We start from the raw sequence: 25,059 nt of genomic DNA, 5'->3' as shown, positions 1-25,059 counted from the left end.
GGGGAACGTAGCACTAACAGCCAAGTCTTTGGTATGGACACTGGCTCTAACGCAACGAGGGATATGTCAGGTTCCAAGAGATCAATTATGTTAGGTGATTCTGTAGTCCAAGGTACAGACAGATGTTTCTGTGGCCAGCAGCGAAAAAGCAGTGGTGTGTTGTTTCCCTGGTGCCAGGATCAAGGATGTCTCAGAGAGGGTGCAGAATGTTCTCACGGGGGAGAGGGGCCAGCAGGAGGTCATTGTCCACATTGGAACCAACGGTATAGGAAGGAAAAAGGTTGAGATTCTGAAGGGAGATTACAGAGAGTTAGGCAGAAATTTAAAAAGGAGGTCCTCAAGGGTAGTAATATCTGGATTACTCCCAGTGCTACGAGCTAATGAGAGCAGGAATAGGAGGATAGAGCAGATGAACGTATGGCTGAGGAGCTGGTGTATGGGAGAAGGATTCACATTTTTGGATCATGGGAATCTCTTTTGGGGTAGAAGTGACCTGCACAAGAAGGATGGATTGCACCTAAATTGGAAGGGGACTAATATACTGGCAGGGAAATTTACTAGAACTGCTTGGGAGGAGTTAAACTAGTAAGGTGGGGGTAGTAAGGTGGGGGGGGGGGTTGGGACCCAGGGAGATAGTGAGAAAAGAGATCAATCTGACACTGGTACAGTTGAGAACAGAAGTGAGTCAAACACTCAGGGGAGGCAGGGACAAGGTAGGACCAATAAATTAAACTGCAGATATTTCAATGCAAGGGGCCGAATAGGGAAGGCAGATGAACTCAGGGCATGGTTAGGAACATGGGACTGGGATATCTTAACAATTACAGAAACATGGCTCAGGGATGGGCAGGACTGGCAGCTTAATGTTCCAGGATACAAATGCTACAGGAAGGATAGAAAGAGAGGCAAGAGAGGAGGGGAGTGGCATTTTTGATAAGGGATAGCATTACAGCTGTGCTGAGGGAGGATATTCCCGGAAATACATCCTGGGATGTTATTTGGGTGGAACTGAGAAATAGGAAAGGGATGATCACCTTATTAGGATTGTATTATAGATCCCCTAATAGTCAGAGGGAAATTGAGAAACAAATTTGTAAGGAGATCTCAGCTATATATAAGAATAATAGGGTGGTTATGGTAGGGATTTTAACTTTCCAAACATAGACTGGGACTGCCATAGTATTAAAGGTTTAGATGGAGAGGAATTTGTTAAGTGCTTACAATACAATTTTCTAATTCAGTATGTGGATGTACCTACTAGAGAAGGTGCAAAACTTGACCTACTCTTGGGAAATAAGGCAGGGCAGGTGACTGAGGTGTCAGTGGGAGAGCACTTTGGGGCCAGCGACCATAATTCTATGAGTTTTAAAATAGTGATGGAAAAGAATAGACCAGATCTAAAAGTTGAAGTTCTAAATTGGAGAAAGGCCAAATTTGACAGTATGAGGCAAGAACTTTCAAATGCTGATTGGGGGCAGATGTTCTCAAGTTAAGGGACGGCTGGAAAATGAGAAGCGTTCAGAAATGAGATAACGAGAATCCAGAGAAAGTATATTCCTGTCAGGGTGAAAGGAAAGGCTAGTAGGTATAGGGAATGCTGGATGACTAAAGAAATTGAGAGTTTGGTGAAGAAAAAGAAGGAAACATCTGTCAGGTATAGACAGGATAGATCAAGTGAATCCTTAGAAGAGTATAAAGGAAGTAGGAGTATATTTAAGAGGGAAATTAGGAGGGCAAAACGGGGACATGAGATAGCTTTGGCAAATAGAATTAAGGAGAATCCAAAGGGTTTTTACAAATATATTAAGGACAAAAGGGTAACTAGGGAGAGAAGAGGGCCCCTCAAAGATCAGCAAGGCGGCCTTTGTGTGGAGCCGCAGAAAATGGGGGAGATACTAAAATGAATATTTTGCATCAGTATTTACTGTGGAAAAGGATATGGAAGATATAGACTGTAGGGAAATAGATGGTGGCATCTTGTAAAATATCCAGATTACAGAGGAGGAAGTGCTGGATGTTTTGAAACAGGTAAAGGTGGATAAATACCCAGGGCCTGATCAGGTGTACCCAAGAATTCTGTGGGAAGCTAGAGATTGCTGGGCCTCTTGCTGAGATATTTGTATCATCGATAGTCACAGATGAGGTGCCGGAAGACTGGAGATTGGCAAACGTGGTGTCACTGTTTAAAAAGGGCGGTAAAGACAAGACAGGGAACTACAGACCAGTGAGCCTGACCTTGGTCGTGGGCAAGTTGTTGGAGGGAATCCGGAGGGACAGGATATATATGTATTTGGAAAGGCAAGGAGTGATTATGGATAGTCAACATGGCTTTGTGCATGGGAAATCATGTCTCACAAACTTGATTGAGTTTTTTGATGAAGTAACAAAGAAGATTGATGAGGGCAGAGCAGTAGATGTGATTTTTTGGACTTCATTAAGGTGTGCGACAAGGTTCGCCATGGGACACTGATAAGCAAGGTTAGATCTCACGGAATACAGGGAGAACTAGCCATTTGGATATAGAACTGGCTCAAAGGTAGAAGACAGAGGGTGGTGGAGGAGGTTGGATTTCACACTGGAGGCCTGTGACCAGTGGAGTGCCACAAGGATCAGTGCGGAGTCCTCTACTTTTTGTCATTTACATAAATGATTTGGATGCAAGCATAAGAAGTACAGTTAATAAGTTTGCAGATGACACCAAAATTGGAGGTGTAGTGGACAGCAAAGAGGGTTACCTCAGATTACAACAGGATCTTGACCAGATTGGCCAATGGGCTGAGAAGTGGCAGATGGAGTTTAATTCAGATAAATGTGAGGTGCTGCATTTTGGGAAAGCAAATCTTAGCAGGACTTATACACTTAATGGTAAGGTCCTAGGGAGTGTTGCTGAACAAAGAGACCTTGGAGTGCAGGTTCATAGCTCCTTGAAAGTGGAATCGCAAGTAGATAGGATAGTGAAGGCGGCATTTGGTATGCTTTCCTTTATTGGTCATAATATTGAGTACAGGAGTTGGGAAGTCATGTTGCAGCTGTACAGGACATTGGTTAGGCCACTGTTGGAATACTGCATGCAATTCTGGTCTCCTTCCTATCGGAAAGATGTTGTTAAATTTGAAAGGATTCAGAAAAGATTTACAAGGATATTGCCAGGGTTGGAGGATCTGAGCTACAGGGAGAGGCTGAACAGGCTGGGGCTCTTTTCCCTGGAGCGTCGGAGGCTAGGGGGTGACCTTATAGAGATTTACAAAATTATGAGGGGCATAGATAGGATAAATAGGCATAGTCTTTTCCCTGGGGTCGGGGAGTCCAGAACTAGGTTTAAGGTTAGAGGGAAAAGATATAAAAGAGACCTACGTGGCAACTTTTTCACGCAGAGGGTGGTATGTGTATGGAATGAGCTGCCAGAGGAAGTGGTGGAGGCTGGTACAATTGCAACATTTAAGAGGTATTTGGATGAGTATATGAAGAGGAAGGGTTTGGAGGGATATGGGCTGGGTGTTGGCAGATGGGACTAGTTTGGGTTGGGATGTCTGGTCGGCATGGACGGGTTGGACTGAAGGGTCTGTTTCCATGCTGTACATCTCTATAACTCTAAGAAAAATCATTATTGATCCATGTAGTGGTATGTCAAGTGCCCAAGTGGTGGCATAGGAGGAGCAGCCATTCAGCCGCTCAAGCCTGCTCCACCATTGAATAAGATCATGTTCGATCTGTGGGCCAACGCCATATGCCTGCCCCAGGCCCATATCCCTTGATATCCTGATTTAAATTTAACAACTGAATTGGAATCAACTGCCATTTAAGGAAGACAGCTCCAAACCTCCACTACTCTTTGCATGTTGAAGTGCTTTCTAACATATCTCCCAAATGGTGTAGCTCAAATTCTTAGACTATGCCCCCAGATTGAAAATCAAATATTGAAAATTATTCCAACTTTGTATTTTCCTATTCATCTGTGGGATGTATGCATTGCTCGCTGGCCAGCATTTATCACCCTTGAGAAAGTGCTGGTGAGCTGCCTTCTTGAACCGCTGTACTCCATCTGCTTTGGGTTGACCCATAATGCGGTTTGGGAGCAAATTCCAGGATTTTGACCCAGCAACAGTGAAGAAACTTCCAAAGTCAGGATGGTAAGTGGCTTGGAGGGGAATTTGAAGATGGTGGTGTTCCCATGTATCGGCTATCTTTGTCCTTCTAGATGGAAGTGGTTGTGGGTTTTGAAGGTGCTATCAGAAGATCTTTGGTGAATTTCTACAGTGCATCTTGTAAATAATCCACAATACTGAGTATTGTATATTAGTGGTGGAGGGAGTGTGGTTTGTGCATGTGCTGCCAATCAAGCGGGCTGTTTGGTCCTGAATGATATCAAACTTCTTGAGTATTTTTGGAGCTGCACCCATCTAGGCCTGACTTGTGCCTTGTAGATGGTGGACAGGCTTTTGTTGATGAGGCAGGAAGCTCAGGAAATGAGTTACTCACCACAGCATTCTTGGCCTTTGACTTGCTTTTCTAGCCATAGGTTTATGTGGTGGGTCCAGCTGAGTTTCTGACCAATGGCAATCCCCAGGATAAAATACAGAACTGTCTAGCATAGGAACAGGCCCTTCAGCCCACGAATGTTTTGAATCATAGACTCCCTACAATGTGGAAACAGGCCATTTGGCCCAACCAAGTCCACACTGACCCTCCGAAGAGTAACCTACCCAGACCCATTCCCCTACCTATATATTCTATATTTACCCCTGAATAATGCACCTAACCTACACATTCCTGAACACTATGGGCAATTTAGCTTGGCCAATTCACCTAACGTACACATTTTTGGATTGAGAGAGGAAACCAGAGCATCTGGAGGAAACCCACATGGACACGGAGAGAATATGCAAACTGCACAAAGTCACCAGGGGCTGGAATCGAACCCAGGATTCTGACGCTGTGAGGCAGCAATGCTAACCACTGAGCCATTGTGCCAACCAAACATGACAGCAAATTAAACTAATCCTTCTATCTGCCCTTGGTCCATATCCCTCCATTCCTTGCATATTCATGTGTTTATCTAAAAGTCCCGTAAACACCCCTATCATATCTGCCTCCACCACCACCCTGGCTGTGCGTTCCAGACTCCTACTACATATTGTATGAATAAATATGCCCCTCACATCACTTATAGACTTCTACCAGGTCTTCCCTCAGCCTCTGCCACTCCAGGGACAAAAAAATCTAAGGTTCTCTACCTCTCCTTATAAATCATACCCTCTAATGTAGGCAGCATCCTGGTAAACTTTTCTGCATTCTCTCCAATGCCTCCACATTTTCCTGTAATGTTGCGACCAGAACTGAATGCAATACTCTTAAATGTGGCCTAAACAAAGTCTTATTAAGCTGCAACGTGACATCCTAACTCTTGTACTCAATTCCCATAACCAATAAAGACAAGCGTGCCATATGCCTTCTTTATTACTCTATCTATTTGAGTGGCCACTTTCAGATAACGATGGACTTGAACCCCAAGATCCCTCTAAACATCAATGCGTTTCAGGATCCTGGCATTAATTGTACACTTTTCCTTAACATTTGATCTCCCAAAGTGCAGCAACTCACTTACCCAGATTACACTCCATCTGCCATTCCTCCACTCATATCTGCAGCTGATCTATAACCCGTTGTATCGTTTGACAACCGGTTGATAGTGGGGAATTCCATGATAGTAACACCATTGAATATCAAGAAGCACTGGTTATATTGTCTCTTATTGGTGATGGTCATAGCTGCTATACATGGAGCATGAATTTTACTTGCTACTTGTCAGCCCAAGTCAAAATATTTCCAGATCTTGGTGTATTTGAACATGGACTGCTTCAGTCACTGAGGAGTCGCAAATACTGCTGAACACTCAATCATCAACAAACACTCTGAGCTTATCACGGAGGGAAGGTCATTGATGAAGCAACTGGAGGTGGTTGGGCTGAGGATACTACGGAGGAATTCCGACAGAGATGTCCTTGAGCTGAGATGGTTGTGATTGTTGAAGATCAGCCATCTTCTTATATCAGGAGAAAGTGAGGACTGCTTTGCTGGAGATCAGAGTCAGAAGGTGTGGTGCTGGAAAAGCACAGCCAGTCAGGCAGCATCCAAGGAGCAGGAAAGTCGACGTTGAACATAAGCTCTTTTTATATGCCAGGAGTGGAGAGTTTGCCTCCGATACCAGCTTTGCTAAGGCTTCTTGATGCCACACTTGGTTGAATGCAGCCTTGATGTTAAGGACTGTCACTCTCACTTCACCTCTGGAATTCAACTTTTTTGTCCATGTTTGGACCAAGGTGCTAATGAGATCAAGTGCTGAATAGCCCTGGTGGAACCCAAACTAGGTGTCACTGAGCAGGTTGTTGCTGAGAAGGTGCTGCCTGATAGCACCATTGATGACAATTTCCATCGCTTTACTGATGATTGAGAGTAGACTGATGGGGTGGTAATTTGCCAGATTGAATTGGTCCTGCTTTTTATATACAGGGCATAATTGGGCAAGGTTTTACATTGTTGGATAGATTCCAGTGTTGTAATTGTACTGGAACAGTTTGGCTACGACAGTGACAAGTTCTGAAGCACAAGTCTTGCTGGAATATTATCATGATCCATAGTCTTTGCAGTATCCAATGGCTCCAATTGTTTCTTGATATCACACATATTGAATCAAATTGGCTGAAGACTGGTATCAGTAATGCTGGCGACCACTAGAGGAGATATAGAAGATAATCAGAGGGTTAGACAGGGTGTACAGCGAGAGCCTTTTTCCTCAGATGGTGATGATGAGCACAAGGGAATGTAGTTTTAAGTAGAGGGGTGATAGATATAGGACAGATGTCAGAGGTAGTTTCTTTAGTCAGAGAGTAGTAGGGGCGTGGAATGGACTGTATACTCGCTAACTTTAAGTGTGTTTAAATGGTCATTGGATAGACATATGGATGAAAATGGAATAGTGTAGGTTAGATCGGCTTCAGATTGTTGCACCAACTTGCGAAACCATTGAGGGCCAAATGGCCTGTAACTGCACTGTAATATTCTAATGTTCTGAGGCTGAGATTGATCAGTACTTCTGGTTGAAGATTGCTGCAAATGATTCAGCTTTATATTATGCAGTTATGTGCTGGGCTTTTCCATTATTGAGGAGGAGGGGATTTGTGGAGTCTCCTACTCCAGTGAATTGTTTAATCATCACTTTTAACTGGACAAGGCAGTACTGCAGAGCTTAGACCTGTTGGTTGTGGGATAGGATTGCTTAGCTCTGTCTATCACTTACTGCTTATGTTGTTTGGCATGCAAGTAGTCCGGCTTCATAGGTTCACTAGGTTGACACCTCATTTTCAGACGTGATCTGTGTGGAATTCAGGGTGGTGTTCGACAAGGTTCCTAGTGATAACCGGTCAACAAGGTTAGATCTCGTGGAATACAGGGAGAACTAACTATTTAGATACAGAACTGGCTCAAAGGGGGATGTTGGAGGGTTGAAGTGTTTGACCAGTGGTGTGCCACAAGGATCTGTGCTGGGTCCACAGTTTTTCATCATTTATATAAATAGTTTAGATGTGAACATAGAAGGTATAGTTAGTAAGTTTGCAGATGACACCAAAATTGGAGGTGCAGTGAACATCAAAGAAGGTTACCTTATAGTACAAGGGGACCTTGATCAGATGAGCCAATGGGGCAAGGATTGGCAAATTGAGTTAAGGACATAGAACAATCGAAAAGTACAGCACAGAACAGGGCCTCTGGCCCACAATGTTGTGCCGAGGTTATTCCTAACCTAAAATAAAAAACCTAACCGCTCACCCCTCAATTCACTGCTGTCCATGTGCATGTCCAGCAGTCGCTTAAATGTTCCTAATGACTCTACTTCTACCACCACACTAACAACGCATTCCATGCATTCACAACTCTCTGTGTAAAGAACCTACCTCTGACATCTCTATACCTTCCTCCTAATATCTTAAAACTATGACCCCTCGTGCCAGTCAGTCCTGTCCTGGCGAAAAGTCTCTAGCTATTGACTCTAGCCATGCCTCTCATTACCTTGTCACCTCTCTTCCACCTTCTCTCCAGTGTGGTCTCACCAGGGACTTGTTGAGTCATAGAGATGTACAGCATGAAAACAGACCCTTCAGTCCAACCCATCCATGCCGACTAGATATTTCTACCCAATTTAGTCCCACCTGCCAGCACCCGGCCCATATCCCTCCAACCCTTCCTATTCATATACCCATCCAAATGCCTCTTAAATGTTGCAATTGTACCAGCCTCCACCACATCTTCTGGCAGCTTATTCCATACACGTACCACCCTCTGTGTGAAAAAGTTGCCCCGGAGATCTCTTTTATATCTTTCCCCTCTCACCCTAAACCTATGCCCTCTGGTTCTGGACTCCTCGACCCCAGGGAAAAGATTTTGTCTATTTATCCTCTCCATGCCTTTCATAATTACCCCTCAGCCTCTGAGGCTCCAGGGAAAACAGCCCCATCCTGTTCAGCGCCCCCCTACAGCTCAAATCCTCCAACCCTGGCCACATCCTTGTAAATCTTTTCTGAATCCTTTCAAGTTTCACATTGTTCTGATCGGAAGGAGACCAGAATTGCACGCAATATTCAAACAGTGGCCTAACCAATGTCCTGTACAGCTGCCACATGACCTCCCAATTCCTGTACTCAATACTCTGACCAATAAAGGAAAGCATACCAAATGCCTTCTTCACTATCCTATCTACCTGCAACTCCACTTTCAAGGAGCTATGAACCTGCACTCCAAGGTCTCTTTGTTCAGCAACATTCCCTAGCACTTACCATTAAGTGTATAAGTCCTGCTAAGATTTGCTTTCCCAAAATGTAGCACCTCGCATTTATCTGAATTAAATTCCATCTGCCACTTCTCAGCCCATTGGCCCATCTGGTCCAGATCCTGTTGTAATCTGAGGTAACCCTCTTCGCTGCAAACTTACTAACTGTACCTCTTATGCTTGCATCCAAATCATTTATGTGTATGACAAAAAGTAGAGGATCCTTGTGGCACTCCACTGGTCACAGACCTCCAGTATGAAAAAAAACCCTCTGCTACCACCCTCTGACTTCTACCTTTGAGCCAGTTCTGGCTAGTTTCCCCTATATTCCCTGAGATCTAACCTTGCTAACCATTCTACCATGGGGAACCTTGTCGAATGCCTTACTAAAGTCCACATAGATCACATCTACCACTCTGGCCTCATCAATCCTCTTTATTGCTTCCTCAAAATAAAACTCAATCAACTTTGTGAGACATGATTTCCCACGCACAAAACCATGTTGACGATCCCTAATCAGTCCTTGCCTTTCCAAATACATGTACATCCTGTCCCTCAGGATTCCCTCCAACAACTTGCCCATCACCGACATCAGGCTCACTGGTCTACAGTTCCCTGGCTTGTCCTCACCACCCTTCTTAAACAGTGGCACCACGTTAGCCAACCTCCAGTCTTCCAGCACCTCACCTGTGACTATTGATGATACAAATATCTCAGCAAGAGGCCCAGTAGCTGCAGCAAAACCTCGCAGCTCTTAGGCTCGACACCCCTGTTAATGAAAGCCAAAACATCATATGCTTTCTTCACAACCCTAACCACTTGGGTGTCAACTTTGAAGGACCTATGTACTTGAACACCAAGATCCTGCTGTTCCTCCACACTGTCAAGAATCCTGTCTTTAATCCTATATTCAGCTTTCAAGTTCAACTTTGCAAAATGCATCACTTCGCACTTATCCCGGTTGAACTCCATCTGCCATTTCTCAGCCCAGCTCTGCATCCTGTCTATGTCGTGCTGCAGCCTGCAATAGCCTCAGTACTATCAATGGCACCTCCAACCTTTGTGTCATTTACTAACCCACCCCTCAACCTCCTCATTTATAAAATCTATAAAGAGCAGCGGGCCAAGAACAGAGCCCTACAGGACATCACTCACCACTGACCTCCAGGCAGAATACTTTCCATCTACAACCACTCTCTGCCTTCTGTCAGCCAACCAATTCTGAATCCAAATAGCCAAATCTCCCTGTATCCCGTACCTCCTGACTTTATGAATGAACCTACCATGGGGAACCTTATCAAATGCCTTGCTGAAGTCCATATACACCATATCCACTGCTTGACCTTCATCGACCTGTCTTGTCACCTCCTCAAAGAACTCAGTAAGATTAGTTAGGCATGACCTGCCTCTCACAAAGCCATGCTGACTGCCTTTAATCATGCTACGCTTTTCCAAATAGTCATAAATCTTATCCCTCAGAATTCTTTCCAAAACCTTGCTGACCACAGACGCAAGACTGACTGGTTTGTAATTGCCAGGGATTTCCCTATTACCTTTCTTGAAAAGAGGAACAACATTCACCTGCTTCCAATTCTCCAGTGAAGAATAAGGAAGCAAAGACCTTCACCAGCAGCTTACCAACCTCCTTTCCTCGCTTCCTGGAGCAGCCTAGGATAAATCTGGTCTGGCCTAGGGACTTATCAATTTTAATGTTTGCCAAAACGTCCAACACATCAACTTCATCAATCTTGATCTGTTCAAGTCTGTATCCCAGCTCCTCAAAGTTCTCATTCACAACAAGGTCCCTTTCCTTAGTGAAAATTGAAGCAAAAAAAAAAACTCATTTAGGGTTTCCCCTATCTGTTCAGACTCCATGCACAAGTTCCCTACACTATCCCTGATCGGCCCTACCTTCTCCCGATCATTCTCTTATTCCTCACATATGAGTAAATATAAACAAATTTGAGGTGCTGCATTTTGGAAAAGCAATTCAGGGCAGGACTTATACACTAAATAGTAAGGTCCTGGGGAGTGTTGCTGAACAAAGAGACCTTGGAGTGCAGGTTCATAGCTCCTTGAAAGTGGAGTGGCAGGTAGATAGGATAGTGAAGGCGGCGTTTGGTATGCCTTCCTTTATTGGTCAGAGTATTGAGTACAGAAGTTGGGAGGTCATGTTGCAGCTGTACAAGACATTGTTAGGCTACTTTTGGAATATTGCATGCAATTCTCCACTCTTTCCTCTAGGAAGGATGTTGTGAAACTTTAAAGGGTTCATAAAAGATTTACAAGGATGTTGCCAGGGTTGGAGGTTTTGAGCTATTGGGAAAGGTTGAATAGGCTGGAGCTATTTTCCCTGGAGCATTGAAGGCTGAGGGGTGGCCTTATAGAGGTTTATAAAATCATAAGGGGCATTGATGGCATAGATAGACAGACTCAGTATTTTCCCTAGGGTGCACAAATCCAGAACTAGAGGGCATAGATTTAGGGTGAGGGAGAAAAAAATTTAAAAGAGACCCAAGGGACAACTTTTTCACACAGAGGGTGGTTCGTGTATGGAATGAGCTGCCAGAGGAAGTGATGGAGGCTGGTACAATTAGAATAGTTAAAAGGCATTTGGATGAGTATGTGAATAGGAAGAGTTTAAGAGGGAAAGAGGCCAAATGCTGCAAATGGGTCGAGATTAGTTTTGGATATCTGGCCGGCATGGATGAGTTGGACTGAAGGGTCTGTTTCCATGCTGTACATCTCTATGGCTCTATGATCTTGCATTGTTCCTGGCATGCCCTCCTGCACTCTCCATTTCTCTTCACAGATGCCACCAGACCAGCTGAGTTTCTCCAGCAATTTCTGTTTTCATTTGATTCTTAGATGCCAGAGGTTAGGTAGCAAAAACTGGCAAAGATACATTATCTAAATGTTGTTGATTGCAAAATGGGGAGTTGCAATGAAACTTGGGTATCCTCTTACATCAGCTGCTGAAAGTAAGCATGCTGATGCAGCAGGTGAAAAAGGTAAATGGGACAGAATTTTTTAAAAAACTCAGATGCTGGAGATTTGAACAAAAACAGAAACTGCTTGAGAAACTCAACCAGTCTAGCAGAATCTGCAGACAGAAAACAGAGTTGACGTTGAGTCCAGTGACCCATCTTCAGATCAGTCCAAAGATGTGCAGGTTAGGTGAATTGGCCATGCTAAATTGCCCGTAGTGTTAGGTAAGGGGTAAATGTAGGGGTATGGGTGGGTTGCGCTTCGGCGGGTCGGTGTGGACTTGTTGGGCTGAAGGGCCTGTTTCCACACTGTAAGTAATCTAATCTAATCTAATCTGATATGTTGACCTTTATAGCAAGACATTTTCAGTTTAGGAGCTGGGATGTCTTGCTACAACTGTACAAGGCATTGGTAAGACCACACCTGGAGTAGCAGCACTGGTCTCCTCATCTGAAAACAGATGTTCTGGCTATTGAGCAAAGAAGGTTTACCAGACTGATTCCTGGGATAATGGGACTGATGTATGGGGAGTGACTGATTAGTTAGAATAGTAGAAATCATAGGATCAGGTAATTTGATCCAAGTCCACACCGACCCGCTAAAGAATATCCCACCCAGAACACCTCCCCAATCCTATTATTCCATATTTACCCCAGACTAATGCATCCAACCTACACATCCCTGAACACTATGGGCAATTTAATATGGCCGATTTACCTAACTTCCACATCTTTGGACTGTGGGAGGAAACCGGAGGAAACCCACACAGACATAAGGAGAATGTGCAAACTCCACACAATCACCCGAGGCTGGAATCGAACCCAGGTCCCTGGTGCTGTGAGGCAGCAGGGCTAGCCACTGTGCTGCCCTAATATGGTTAGGTCAGTATTCACTAGAGTTGAGAAGAATGGGGAGGGGGGGGGGGAATCTCTTAAGAAATCTATAAAATTCTAATAGGATGTTCTCAATGAATGAGGAATTCAGAACTGGGGGTCACAGGGAAGGCCTTTTTGAAAAATACAAGGAGCAATTTCTTCACTTAAAGAGTAACGAAACTGTTGAGGCGAAAATATTATGGACTTCCAAGAAAGTCGTAGGAATAGTTCTTAAGACGAAAGGGATCAAAGGATAGCAGGAATGTGGGAATATTGAAAAAGGACCATTATAGATTGCTAAGCTTGCTGGCACATTATATTTCATCAACTTAGAATTAAAGCTTACTTCAATGACAAATATCAATTAAGCTGTCAGCAGTTGTAACTATTGCAAAGGCCACCTCCATCCCTCGTTTAAAGTGTAACCACAATGAGGGTGACACCAGATACTGAATTATAGCAAAGGAGACAATGAAAGGTTAGTTCCTATAGTTAACCCCGATAAGACAACATTACTCAAAAATGAATGTTAATTGTATAATGTTGTTCTTCTTATTGACCAGATAATACTAACAGTATTGAGGAGGCAGTTGAAAAGTGATGAACTCTATACTATGATGCAAGTCACTTTAATCATATGGTCACATGGAACTTGCTTATGAGAGTGTATAAAAACCCTGCTGTAACTGATGATCATTGGAAATGCTCGCCTAGCTTTTGACTGGGCACCCTCCTCTTGAATACAAGCAAAAAAGGGCAGCACGGTGGCTCAGTGGCTAGCACTGCTGCCTCACAGCACCAGGGACGCATGCTCGATTCCAGCCATGGGTGACTGTGCGTGGAGTTTGCACATTCTCCCAGTGTCTGCGTGGGTTTCCTCCAGATGCTCCAGTTTCTTCCCACAGTCCAAAGATGTGCAGGTCAGGTGAATTGGCCATACTGAATTGCCCACAGTGTTAGGTGTATTAGTCAGAGGGATATGGGTCAGGGTGGTTTCCTCTTTGGAGGATCAGTGTGGACCTGTTGGGCCAAAGGGCCTGTTTTCACACTGTAGGGAATCTAAACTAATCTAACCTAATCAAAATAAAAGCAATCTCACAGTCACGTATCCTTTACGTGTGTGTTAAGGGTCAACCTAAGTCGAGATTTAACAGTAAAAAACAGGTACAAGATACTGAGTTGGATCAGAACAGAAATTCCTGGGGAAATTCAGCAGGTCTGGCATCATCTGTGGGAAGAAAGCAGAGTAAATATTGAGTCCATTGGCCCTTCATCAGAACAGCTAGGAAAACACTGTTTATGCTGAAAGTGCAGTTGAGTGTGGGGCTGGGGAGAGAGGTGGGTGAATAGGTGAAGGTGGAATCCAGAAAGACAATGATATGAATGGGGTATACAAACTGGATTATTGAAAGCAGACCAGGACAGACGTAAAGCTTAATAACTGTTAATAAGAGTTAATAGAAATGAGTGAGCTATATTGAATGCAACCTATATAACATGATAATATGCCTAAGGAGTATGACCATGCTCAATGTAACCCGTCATAACAGGACCAGATGCGGGGCCAGTAGAAAACATGGAAGAATGGAATCAGGTTCAAAAGTTATTTGATTCAATGTTGAGTCCAAGAGGTTGTAGGGTCCTCAAGTGGAAAATAAGATGTTGTTCTTCAAGCTTGCGTTGAGGCTCACTGGAACACTGCAGCATGCCTGTGATAGAAATATTGACCAGAGAACACTGTGATGCATTGAAATGTCAGGCAACTGGAAGCTCAGAGTTATTTTTTGGAGAGAACTCAAGTTTTCTGCAAAGCAGTACCCTGTCTGCATTTCGTATCTTCGCCTATGTTTTTCTGTTTCTTTTTCAGATCTCCAGCATCCACAGTTCTTTGTAGTATTTTACTGAATCAGATGATCAGTCACGATCTTGCTGGAAGGCAGATAGAGTCATAGAGATGTACAGCACAGAAACAGACCTTCGGTCCAACTTGTCCATGCCGACCAGACATCCCAACCTAATCTAGTCCCACTTGCCAGCACCCAGCCCATATCCCACGATATTTTAATTACAACAGCTTGCAATACCTGGCATATGTAAACAATAGCAACACAGTTTAGATAAACCACTAAGGTTATTTAGAAATTAAGTTTTGAGAGGAGGTGCGTTTTACAACTAAGAAATCTAGAATAACAATCTCTGAAAATGATTGTTGGTACAAGAGATTTTATTCTTCAGGGAGCTTAGAAAAAACTGCAAAAATATTTTGAACAACCACTATTTGCTCTAGCAAGCAAAAAGTCGTTAACCATAAGCTCCTTCCCAATACAGGGAAGAGAATACACATTCCATACCACAATAACGGAGACATTTTACACTCTAACAGCAAAGGCAATGCATTTGATTCCAATTCTATGCCCTTGTCCTCTCCTCAACCCCAATTATCAGAAACAACCACTTCACAAAATGTAAAACTAATAATATGGAAGGTGAGTTATTCAAACACATTGGTCAAGTTCAAAACAAGATAAATTTTATCATCTGTGCTAGCCTTATTGAATAGATTTAATTATGAAGGCTACTGATCTGAGTTTCTCCATATTTACTCCATCTTCACTGATTGGAGGATTGGTTACCAGATTATAGAGATTTAAGATAACTAACACAAAGCCAAAGACGACAAATACAAATTTTTCTGAAGTTACGATTATCAGTAAAATACTGCCTGAAAGGTCAGTGGAAGTAGACTCTGATAATTTTCAAAAGTGAATTAGACATATACTGCATAAGAAAAAAAAGTGAGCGCAATGGGAGAGGAGTAAGGAAGTGGGACTAACAACACCTTAAAGAGCCTACAATGGCATGATGAGCTGAATGGACTCCTATTGTTCTGTACATATAATTCAATGGAAAATATTATCAAGTTGAAAGGTTTTGGATATTGCAAGCTATTTCAGAATTAAAAACCACAACACCAGGTTACAATTCAACAGGTTTATTTGGAAGCACTAGCTAGTGCTTCCAAATAAGCCTGTTGAACTATAATCTGGCATTGTGTGATTTTTAAACTTTGTACACGCCAGTCCAATATTGGCATCTCCAAATTATTATTTCAGAATGAGTAATAGTCAGAAATTCATCCATCACAAATCATAAGATGAAGTCAGAAAAACAAACTAGCAAGGTAGCAGCGATACTGTACCATGTTTCCAATGGATGAACCTCAAGAGCCAGCTGTGCCAAAAGCAAAATAAAAATGTTCAAAAGAACAATCCTATTTGCATTCTTGTGAGAAAACCAAATGGAAACAGATTGTTGTTAGCAAACCAAAATAAACCCAATTGCACAGATTAACAGAAAGAATGAAAGCTTAAAAATGTGTTGCTGGAAAAGCGCAGCAGGTCAGGCAGCATCAAAGGAGAAGGAGAATCGACATTTCGGGCATAAGCCCTTCTTCAGGAATGAGGAGGGTGTGCCAAGCAGGCTAAGATAAAAGGTAGGGAGGAGGGACTTGGGGGAGGGGATTGGGAATGCGATAGGTGGAAGGAGGTTAAGGTGAGGGTGATAGGCCGGAGAGGGGGTGGGGGCAGAGAGGTCGGGAAGAAGATTGCAGGTCAAGAAGGCGTGCTGAGTCTGAGGGTTGGGACTGAGAAAAGGTGGGTGGAGGGGAAATGAGGAAGCTGGAGAAATCTACAGTCATCCCTTGTGGTTGGAGGGTTCCTAGGTGGAAGATGAGTCGCTCTGCCTACAGGCGTCGTGTTGCCATGGTCTGGCGATGGAGGAGGCCAAGGACCTGCATGTTCTTGGAGGTGTGGGAGGGGGAATTAAAGTGTTCAGCCACGGGGTGGTTGGGTTGGTTGGTGCGGGTGTCCCAGAGGTGTTCTCTGAAACGTACCGCAAGTAGGCGGCCTGTCTCCCCAATGTATAGGAGGCCACATCGGGTGCAGCGGATCCAGTAAATGATGTGTGTGGAGGTGAATTTCTGATGGATAATGAAGGATCCCTTGGGGCCTTGGAGGGAAGTGAGGGGGGAGGTGCTGGCGCAAGTTTTTCATTTTTTGCAGTTGCAGGGGAAGGTGCTGGGAGTGGAGGTTGGGTTGGTGGGGGGTGTGGATCTGACAAGGGAGTCGCGGAGGGAGTGGTCTTTCCGGAACACTGATAGGGGTGGGGAGGGAAATATACCCTTGGTGCTGGGGTCCATTTGGAGATCCTTGGCCTCCTCCATCGCCAGACCATGGCAACACGACGCCTGGAGGAAGAGCGACTCATCTTCCGCCTAGGAACCCTCCAACCACAAGGGATGAATGCAGATTTCTCCAGCTTCCTCATTTCCTCTATCCCCACCTTTTCTCAGTCCCAACCCTCAGACTCAGCACCGCCTTCTTGACCTGCAATCTTCTTCCTGACCTCTCCGCCCCCACCCCCTCTCCGACCTATCACCCTCACCTTAACCTCCTTCCACCTATCACATTCCCACTCCCCTCCCCCAAGTCCCTCCTCCCTACCTTTTATCTTAGCCTGCTTGGCACACCCTCCTCATTCCTGAAGAAGGGCTTATGCCCAACACGTCGATTCTCCTTCTCCTTTGATGCTACCTGACCTGCTGCGCTTTTCCAGCAACACATTTTTAAGCTCTGGTCCCCAGCATCTGCAATCCTCACTTTCTCCTAGAAATAATGAAAGGTCAAGACAATAGGTACCAGAGCAACAAACAGGAAATTAAAACAGGGATCAGTGAAATTTATGTAAACAGTATGATATTCCATATCGGTGAAATATTGCAACATTATTAATTCAGCAATGTTGCCTGAGTGGACAGCAGAGGTAAAAACAATGACTGCAGATGCTGGAAACCAGGTTCTGGATTAGTGCTGCTGGAAAAGCACAGCAGTTCAGGCAGCATCCAAGGAGCAGTAAAATCGATGTTTCAGGCAAAAGCCCTTCAATCAGAGAGTTAACTTGTATTAGACATTAGTTTCAACCACAATGCATGCCAATTCAGAAAAAATTCTGAAGAAATAAATTAGCGATAAATTAGCGACAACTTCTCTCTTGCCTGTTGCAATAAGATCATCCTAAGATAACTTCACAATAGCAGGACAAGTTGACAAGCCAGTTATGAAAGTGCATGGGTACCTCATGTTTATAAATAGAGAAATAGAATGGAAAAGGATGGACACCATGGACACAATAGTTTAATCATGATCACCACAGCTGGAGTATTGTGGAAAATTCTAAGCACAACATTTCAGGAATGCATCAAAAGCCACATAAAAGAAAGTCAAAAGTAGTTTATGGAATCAAGGGGCTCCAGCAATTTTAAAATTTTAGAAACGTTAGGACAATTTCCTTTGGACAGGATATTAGTAAGAGGTGACCAATAAAGATTTTCAAGATGATGAGAGGCTTTGATTGAGTAGAAAGAGAAACACTATTCCCGCTGGCAATTAGGTCAATAACCACAAGCCATAGATTTAAAAATCACTGGTGGAGCAGCAACTGTGGAGATAAGAAATTTTATTCTCAGTTGTCACAATCTGCAACACTATCTGAAAAAAAAAAGTAAAATCTAACTACTTGGACATTTTAAAAGCCAGATCCAGAACTACCTCAGTAAATGAAATTACTGGAATATAGACGAAAAGCAACATATAGGATGAACTACGCTTCTAAAACAAAAAGCTGTACAAACATGACAAGTTGATTGGACTCCTGCACGTTTAAGTAGAAAGGGCTGTGGAGTAGGATCTGGGTTCTACAATAGGAGAAAGCACATGGAGCCAGAAGAAAACTAAACCATGCTGTTACAGAGAATTTTTTTTACATGTTTCAGAAGCAAGCATCACAAGATAACAAGCACATTCAAACATCATGGAATTAGAGGATGTGTTTGTATATATTTCACCAGATATCAAAACACTTCCCGGCCTAAAACCGTACAAATAATCTATAGCATCCATTAAGTTAAAAGGCACCATGTGGGAGAAGGTTGTGCCCCAGAGGACAAGGAATGTCCTGCATTTGATATTTTTATAAACACTCTTCAGGGTGACAGCAAGTGCTGAAACCTAACTTCTAAATTGCTAGCTATTTCCTTACAAATGCAAGGTGATTCCACAGATACCGAAATGTATGAACCTGTGACACCAATTCAAAATACTGTACTTCAATAGAAAAGGAAACTATTAATTTTTGAATAAACTACACTCCAGTACTTACTATCCACAAGCGCATCCCAGCTCTGTATCAGTGGGTTGGTCATAAAGTATATTTTTTACATAGACTTCACTATTGCATAAGTAACATTTATGCTTTTATATCTTCACCTTAATTTACAACCAAAAAGCCACACAGTCAGGAGGTTTAACTGTATTGAGGCATATTTTGCCAGTTAGTGTACAAAACTATAGTGCTTTTCCAAACAGTACTTTCCAAGAACACTGGTGGGACACAGTATTGTTTTGAATCGGCTTATGCCGCATATTTTACTTAACCACACAATGACTTAGTGCTTCTTAGGTTATTAGATCGGTAGTCTAATTGCCCAAGTAGTCAGGTCCTCAAAGAGCAACAAGCCATAACAAGGAAGCAATTTTTACACAAAAATATGGTATTATTAAAACTTCTAGCTGACCATGTACTGTTTTAACAAAATAAACTGGAAATTTTTCTACAAAATATTTTTGTCTTGGCAGAGGCACTTCAGTTGAGGGTCTTTCCTGATAATCTTTATTCAAAATTCTCATTAGAAAACTATAATTAGTTGGAATGACAACAGAAAAATACACATCAGCAAAACTGGAAAGCAATTTAAACAATGATGGGTGAAACAAAAACTATTACTTGTGTGAATTTTTAAAACAGAACTGATGTAATGTTCAGGGTCTAGATTAGAGTGGTGCTGGAAAAGCACAGCAGGTCAGGCAGCATCTGAGGAGCAGGAAAATCGACATTTCGGGCAAAAGCACTTCATCATTTCCTGATATGTTGGCTATTTAGGGTGTAAGGCAATAAATACAGTATTAAACTTTGTAATGGACCTAAAGCCTGTTTGTTGTATTTTCAATTAGATAATTGTAGTTTGCGTTCCTCATCGTTTATTGGCATGCTTAAGCACAAAAGACCTATAGAACGGACTGAGCGCAAAAGTGAGATCGAAGTCTGGCGATACCTATTGTTCTTTCTCTTCGTTTAAATATAACTATGCTTTTATAATTGTAATGGACTCTTTGAGGTCCTTCGCAGTACATGTTTGATGGGAGTGCTGTGCAGTGAATAAGTAACATTGCTTCCAAAGTATAGAGAACAACCTGAAGATGTGCTTTTTTCCGTATGGTTTTTGGAAAGTTCTGCCTGCCTCAACAGGCCAGACTCATTGCCTGTACTTGCAAAACTGTTCCTGCAGCTGTGTAATATGCCCTAAAATGTAAAGACAGATACAGCAGCATTGGCTGTTGCAACACCCAGGTGGGAAAAAAATTACTGAAAATTCGTGGGGTGGGGGTAACCTTGATAAGTTTATTTTAATTAAAATTTTCTTTATATATCTCTTGAAAAACAGGTATTTTTTCAATGGTTATAGACAGACAATAATTTTACATTAGCAAGCTTTACTCTCCTCAGACAGTTTTTGTTTTAAGCCTAGTTGTCATCAGGCTCAAAAGGTCTGATGGCCTTTTTCTCTTGCTATATTCTAAATTTCTATATACAGCACTGGCTCACAATCAGTGAGTATCATTTCTCACCATTGTCAGGTATAGAGAACAAAAACAGAAATTGTTGGAGAAACTAACAGGAACATACTGTCTCTGATCTCTCCTTATCTCATTTTTGAAAGCCTCCTATTTCCAGTCACCCCTTTAACTGCAAACAGTCTATCCCAATCAGCATTTGAAAGTTCCAGTCTCATACCATCAAAATTGGCTTTACTCCGATTTAGAACTTTTATACAAGGCCTATCTTTTTAAATAACTATTTTAAAACTAATAAAATTGTGAACATGGGTCCTGAAATTCTCCCTCATTAACACTTCTGTCACTTCAATCGGCTTGAAACTTTTTCTCTCCACAGATGCTGAGTTTCTCTAGCAATTTCTGTTTCACATCTTCAGCATCTGCTGCTCTTTCTTTTATTTCAGTGAAACATTCAATGTCCTCTGTACCCTCCTGGCCCACACAGTTAGTGCCCGCTCTCCCCCGACAGTCGGTGTTACTTTTACCTGCTGCTCTCCCGGTCATGTCCTTCATGCTTTGTTGGTATTCCACAGCCAGTCTGCTGTAAAGTTCCTGTCGGTTTTCCTCCGACACGGAGCTGGCCGTCAGAGCCTGGGCTGTGGCCAAGTGCATGACCGTGTCATCACTAACCCTCCAGCCAGACACATTGATGCCGTCCAATCCACCCAGCTCCTGCAGCTCTTTGTGAATCCGCTGACCGCTTGTACAGAATTCCCAGCTCTCATTACGAAAGCCGAGTGCATCTCCAACGCCGCTCAACACCATCGCAGCGACATACCGCTGCAGTAAAGGATCCATCTTACCGCCGCCAGGTGAAAGGAGGCGACCGAGCATGCGCCCCACCGGGTGGCTGCCGGTGACCGAGCATGCGCCCCACCGGGTGGCTGCCGGTGACCGAGCATGCGCCCCACCGGGAGGCTGCCGGACCGAGCATGCGCCTCACCGGGTGGCTGCCGGTGACCGAGCATGCGCCCCACCGGGTGGCTGCCGGTGACCGAGCATGCGCCCCACCTGGAGGCTGCCGGTGACCGAGCATGCGCCCCACCTGGAGGCTGCCGGTGACCGAGCATGCGCCCCACCGGGAGGCTGCCGGTGACCGAGCATGCGCCCCACCCCGAGGCTGCCGGACCGAGCATGCGCCCCACCGGGAGGCTGCCGGTGACCGAGCATGCGCCCCACCTGGAGGCTGCCGGTGACCGAGCATGCGCCCCACCCCGAGGCTGCCGGACCGAGCATGCGCCCCACCGGGTGGCTGCCGGTGACCGAGCATGCGCCCCACCGGGAGGCTGCCGGTGACCGAGCATGCGCCCCACCGGGAGGCTGCCGGTGACCGAGCATGCGCCCCACCGGGAGGCTGCCGGTGACCGAGCATGCGCCCCACCGGGAGGCTGCCGGTGACCGAGCATGCGCCCCACCGGGAGGCTGCCGGTGACCGAGCATGCGCCCCACCGGGAGGCTGCCGGTGACCGAGCATGCGCACCACCGGGAGGCTGGCGCCGTATGAGTAGTGACTGTGGTAAATGTGGTGTATTCGCCTGGTCCAAAAGAGAAAATGCTGGAAAATCTCAGCAGGTCTGGCAGCACCTGTAAGGAGAGAAAAGAGCCGACTTTTCGAGTCTAATTGACAAGCTGGTCGCTCGGATTCCATCTGCTCTCATCGAATAGCATCCGAGCAGACTGACTGTGCCCAATATAACTCTCCAATCTAAATAGATATTTAACAGGGTTCATGATGAGAGGAGCTGACCGTTGGAATCTTCAATTTCTCAGGCAATTCCTGAAGACTATATTATGCCAGTGATTACTCCCATGACAGGGACAGAATGGGATTAGAGACAAAGTAAAGCAGCTTCTATTTTTTAATACTGAAATTAAAGCTACCTTGACAGTGTCACATCAAACACTCCCAAGACACAGACAACACACGGTTAGATAGAGTAAAGTTTACTGTATTAAAGTGAAAGGAAAGCTCCTTTAAACTGACCATATCAAAGACTCCTAGGACAGGGACAGCAGGAGATTAGATACAGAGTAAGGCTTGCTCTATTAAACTGATAATGAAGCTATCTTACACTTCCAGGTCAGCTCGGTGCAGATTTGATGTAAGCCTCCTTTTAAACTGAATGTGAGAGTAAATTCAAACTGAAAGTAAATGGAAAATAAAGGCCCCTCGACACTGACGTCATCAAACACTCCACCGACAGCAAGAGGGTAGATATACAGAGTAAAGCTGCCTCTATTTTTTACATTGAAATTAAAGCTGCTCTCCAGATTGTACCCATTAAACAGAGACAGCTTGAAGTTAGACGCCAATAAAACTTCCACCTTCTCTTTTAAACTGAAAGTAAAGCTTGTTGGATGCTGTCACAATCAAACACACCCAAGGAGTTGAACAGCACTGGGTTGGTGTTGAATGTAGCTCCCCTATATCGTCCTCATCAAACATGCCCAGGACGGTGCAGCACAGGATGAGATCAAGAGTGAAGTTCCCTCTTATCTTTTAAAATGAACTAATGCTCCATCCACTTTCTCCAAATCAAATACTCCGAGTACAGGTACAGCACGGGATTAGATACAGAGTAAATCTTTACCCTTTAAAATAAAAAAAAACTATTATTTTAAACTGAAAGCCATAGAGTCCTACAGAACAGAGACAGGCCTGTTTGGTCCATGCCAGCCAAAATGTGCATACCCTCTAACCTGCACTTGGCCCATAATCTTACAAATCTTTCCTTTCCATGTATTTGTCCAAATGCCTTTTAAGTGTTGTTCATGTACCCGCCTCAATCACTTCTGCTGGCAGCTTATTCCATATGCATACCACTCTCTGTGTAAAAACGTTGCCCCTCAGGTACCCTTTTATTCTTTCCTTTAAACTGATGCCGTCTAGTCCTTGATTCCCCAATCCTGGGAAAAAGACTGAATGCAGTCACCCTATCCATGCCTCTCATGATCTTGTACACCTCTGTACTGTTTCCCCCCTCAGTCTCCTATGCTCTTGTATACTTTGTAAACCTCTATAAGGTCACCCCTCAGCCTCCGAAGCTCCAGGGAAAACAGTCCCAACCTGTTCAGCCTCTCCCTATAGCTTGAGTCCTCCATCCCTGGCAACATCCTTGTAAATCTTTTCTGAACCCTTTCAAGTTTCACAACATCTTTCCAATAGGAAGGAGATCAGAACTGCATGCAATATTCCAAAAGTGGTACAGCTACAACATGACCTCCCAACTCCTATACTCAATACTCTGACCAATAAAGGAAAGCATACCAAACACCTTCTTCACTATCCTATCTACCTGCGACTTTCAAGGAGCTATGAACCTGCACTTCAAGGTCCCTTTGTTTAGCAACACTCTCTAGGACCTTACAACTAAGTGTGTAAGTCCTACTAAGATTTGCTTTTCCAAAATGCAGCACCTCACATTTATCTAAATTAAACTCTCAGCCCATTGGCCCACATCCAGATCAAGACCTGGATGTAGGTTTGCTTGCTGAGCTGAAAGGTTCATTTCCAGATGTTTTGTTACCCTACTAGGTAACATCTTCAGTGGGCCTCAGGTAAAGCAAAGCTGAAAATTCCTGCTTTCTATTTATATGTTGAGTTTCTTTGGGTTGGTGATGTTATTTCCTCTGGTGAAGTCACTTACTGTTCCTTTTCTCAGGGGGTAGTAGATGGTGTCTAACTCGATGTGTTTGTTGATAGAGTTCCGTTTGGAATACCATGCTTCTAGGAATTCTTATGTGTGTCTTTGTTTGGCTTGACCTTGGATGGATGTGTTGTCCAAGTTGAAGTGGTGTCCTTTCTCATCTATATTTGAGAATACTAGTGAGAGAGGGTCATGTGTTTTTGTGGCTAGTTGATGTTCATGTATCCTGGTGGCTAGTTTTCTGCCTGTTTGTCCAATGTAGTGTTTGTTACAGTCCTTGCATGGTATTTTGTAAATGACATTAGTTTTGCTTGTTTCTGTATAGGCTCTTTCAAGTTCATTAGCTGCTGTTTTAGTGTGTTGGTGGGTTTGTGGGCTACCATGATGCCAAGGGGTCTGAGTAGACTGGTTGTCATTTCTGAGCTGTCTTTGATGTAGGGGAGAGTGGCTAGGGTTTCTGGACATGTTTTTTTCTGCTTGTTTGGGTTTATTGCTCAGAAATTGGCGGACTGTGTTCATTGGGTACCCATTCTTTTTGAATAGGCAGTATAGGTGATTTTTCTCGGCTCTGCATAGTTCCTCTGTGCTGCAGTCTGTGTTGGCTCATTGAAATAATGTTCTAATGCAGCTTCATTTGTGGGTGTTGGGATGATTGCCTCTGTCCGTATGTGTTGTTTCCCCGTAGACGCTGGTTTGAAGTTTCCCATTGGCTGTCCACTCCACTGTGACATCTAGGAATGTTGTTTTCCTCCTCTTTCGTGAATTTTATGCCAGTAAGGGTATTATTGCTGACTTGAAGGTTTCCTCTAATTTATTCCATTTAGTGATGACAAAGGTGTCATCCACGTTGCGGACCCAAAGTTTGGGTTGGATGGTTGGCAGAGCTGTTTGTTCAAGTCTCTGCATTACTGCCTCTGCTAAGAACCCTGATATTGGAGATCCCATGGGTGTTCCATTGGTTTGTCTGTAGGTTTTGTTGTTGAAGATGAAGTGGG

At 43.9% G+C, this 25,059-nt stretch overlaps 1 protein-coding gene across 1 annotated transcript in view; it reads right to left on the bottom strand.

Annotated features, from left to right (window-relative positions):
• The window catches only part of adprh (ADP-ribosylarginine hydrolase), a 30,444-nt gene extending 9,139 nt beyond the window's left edge, over nt 1-21,305 (bottom strand). Inside the window, exon 1 of the mRNA XM_043714270.2 lies at nt 20,903-21,305. Within this exon, the coding sequence (XP_043570205.2) occupies nt 20,903-21,251 (349 nt within the window). The 5' untranslated portion in view covers nt 21,252-21,305. The remainder of the gene's footprint in view (nt 1-20,902) is intronic.
• Nucleotides 21,306-25,059: the final 3,754 nt, after the last annotated feature.

This window comes from Chiloscyllium plagiosum, unplaced genomic scaffold, assembly GCF_037043375.1.
Source record: "Chiloscyllium plagiosum isolate Xiang-an unplaced genomic scaffold, Cpla_swu_hap1 HiC_scaffold_25, whole genome shotgun sequence".
Taxonomy (NCBI): domain Eukaryota; kingdom Metazoa; phylum Chordata; class Chondrichthyes; order Orectolobiformes; family Hemiscylliidae; genus Chiloscyllium; species Chiloscyllium plagiosum.
This window is presented reverse-complemented; position numbering and strand designations above follow the sequence as displayed.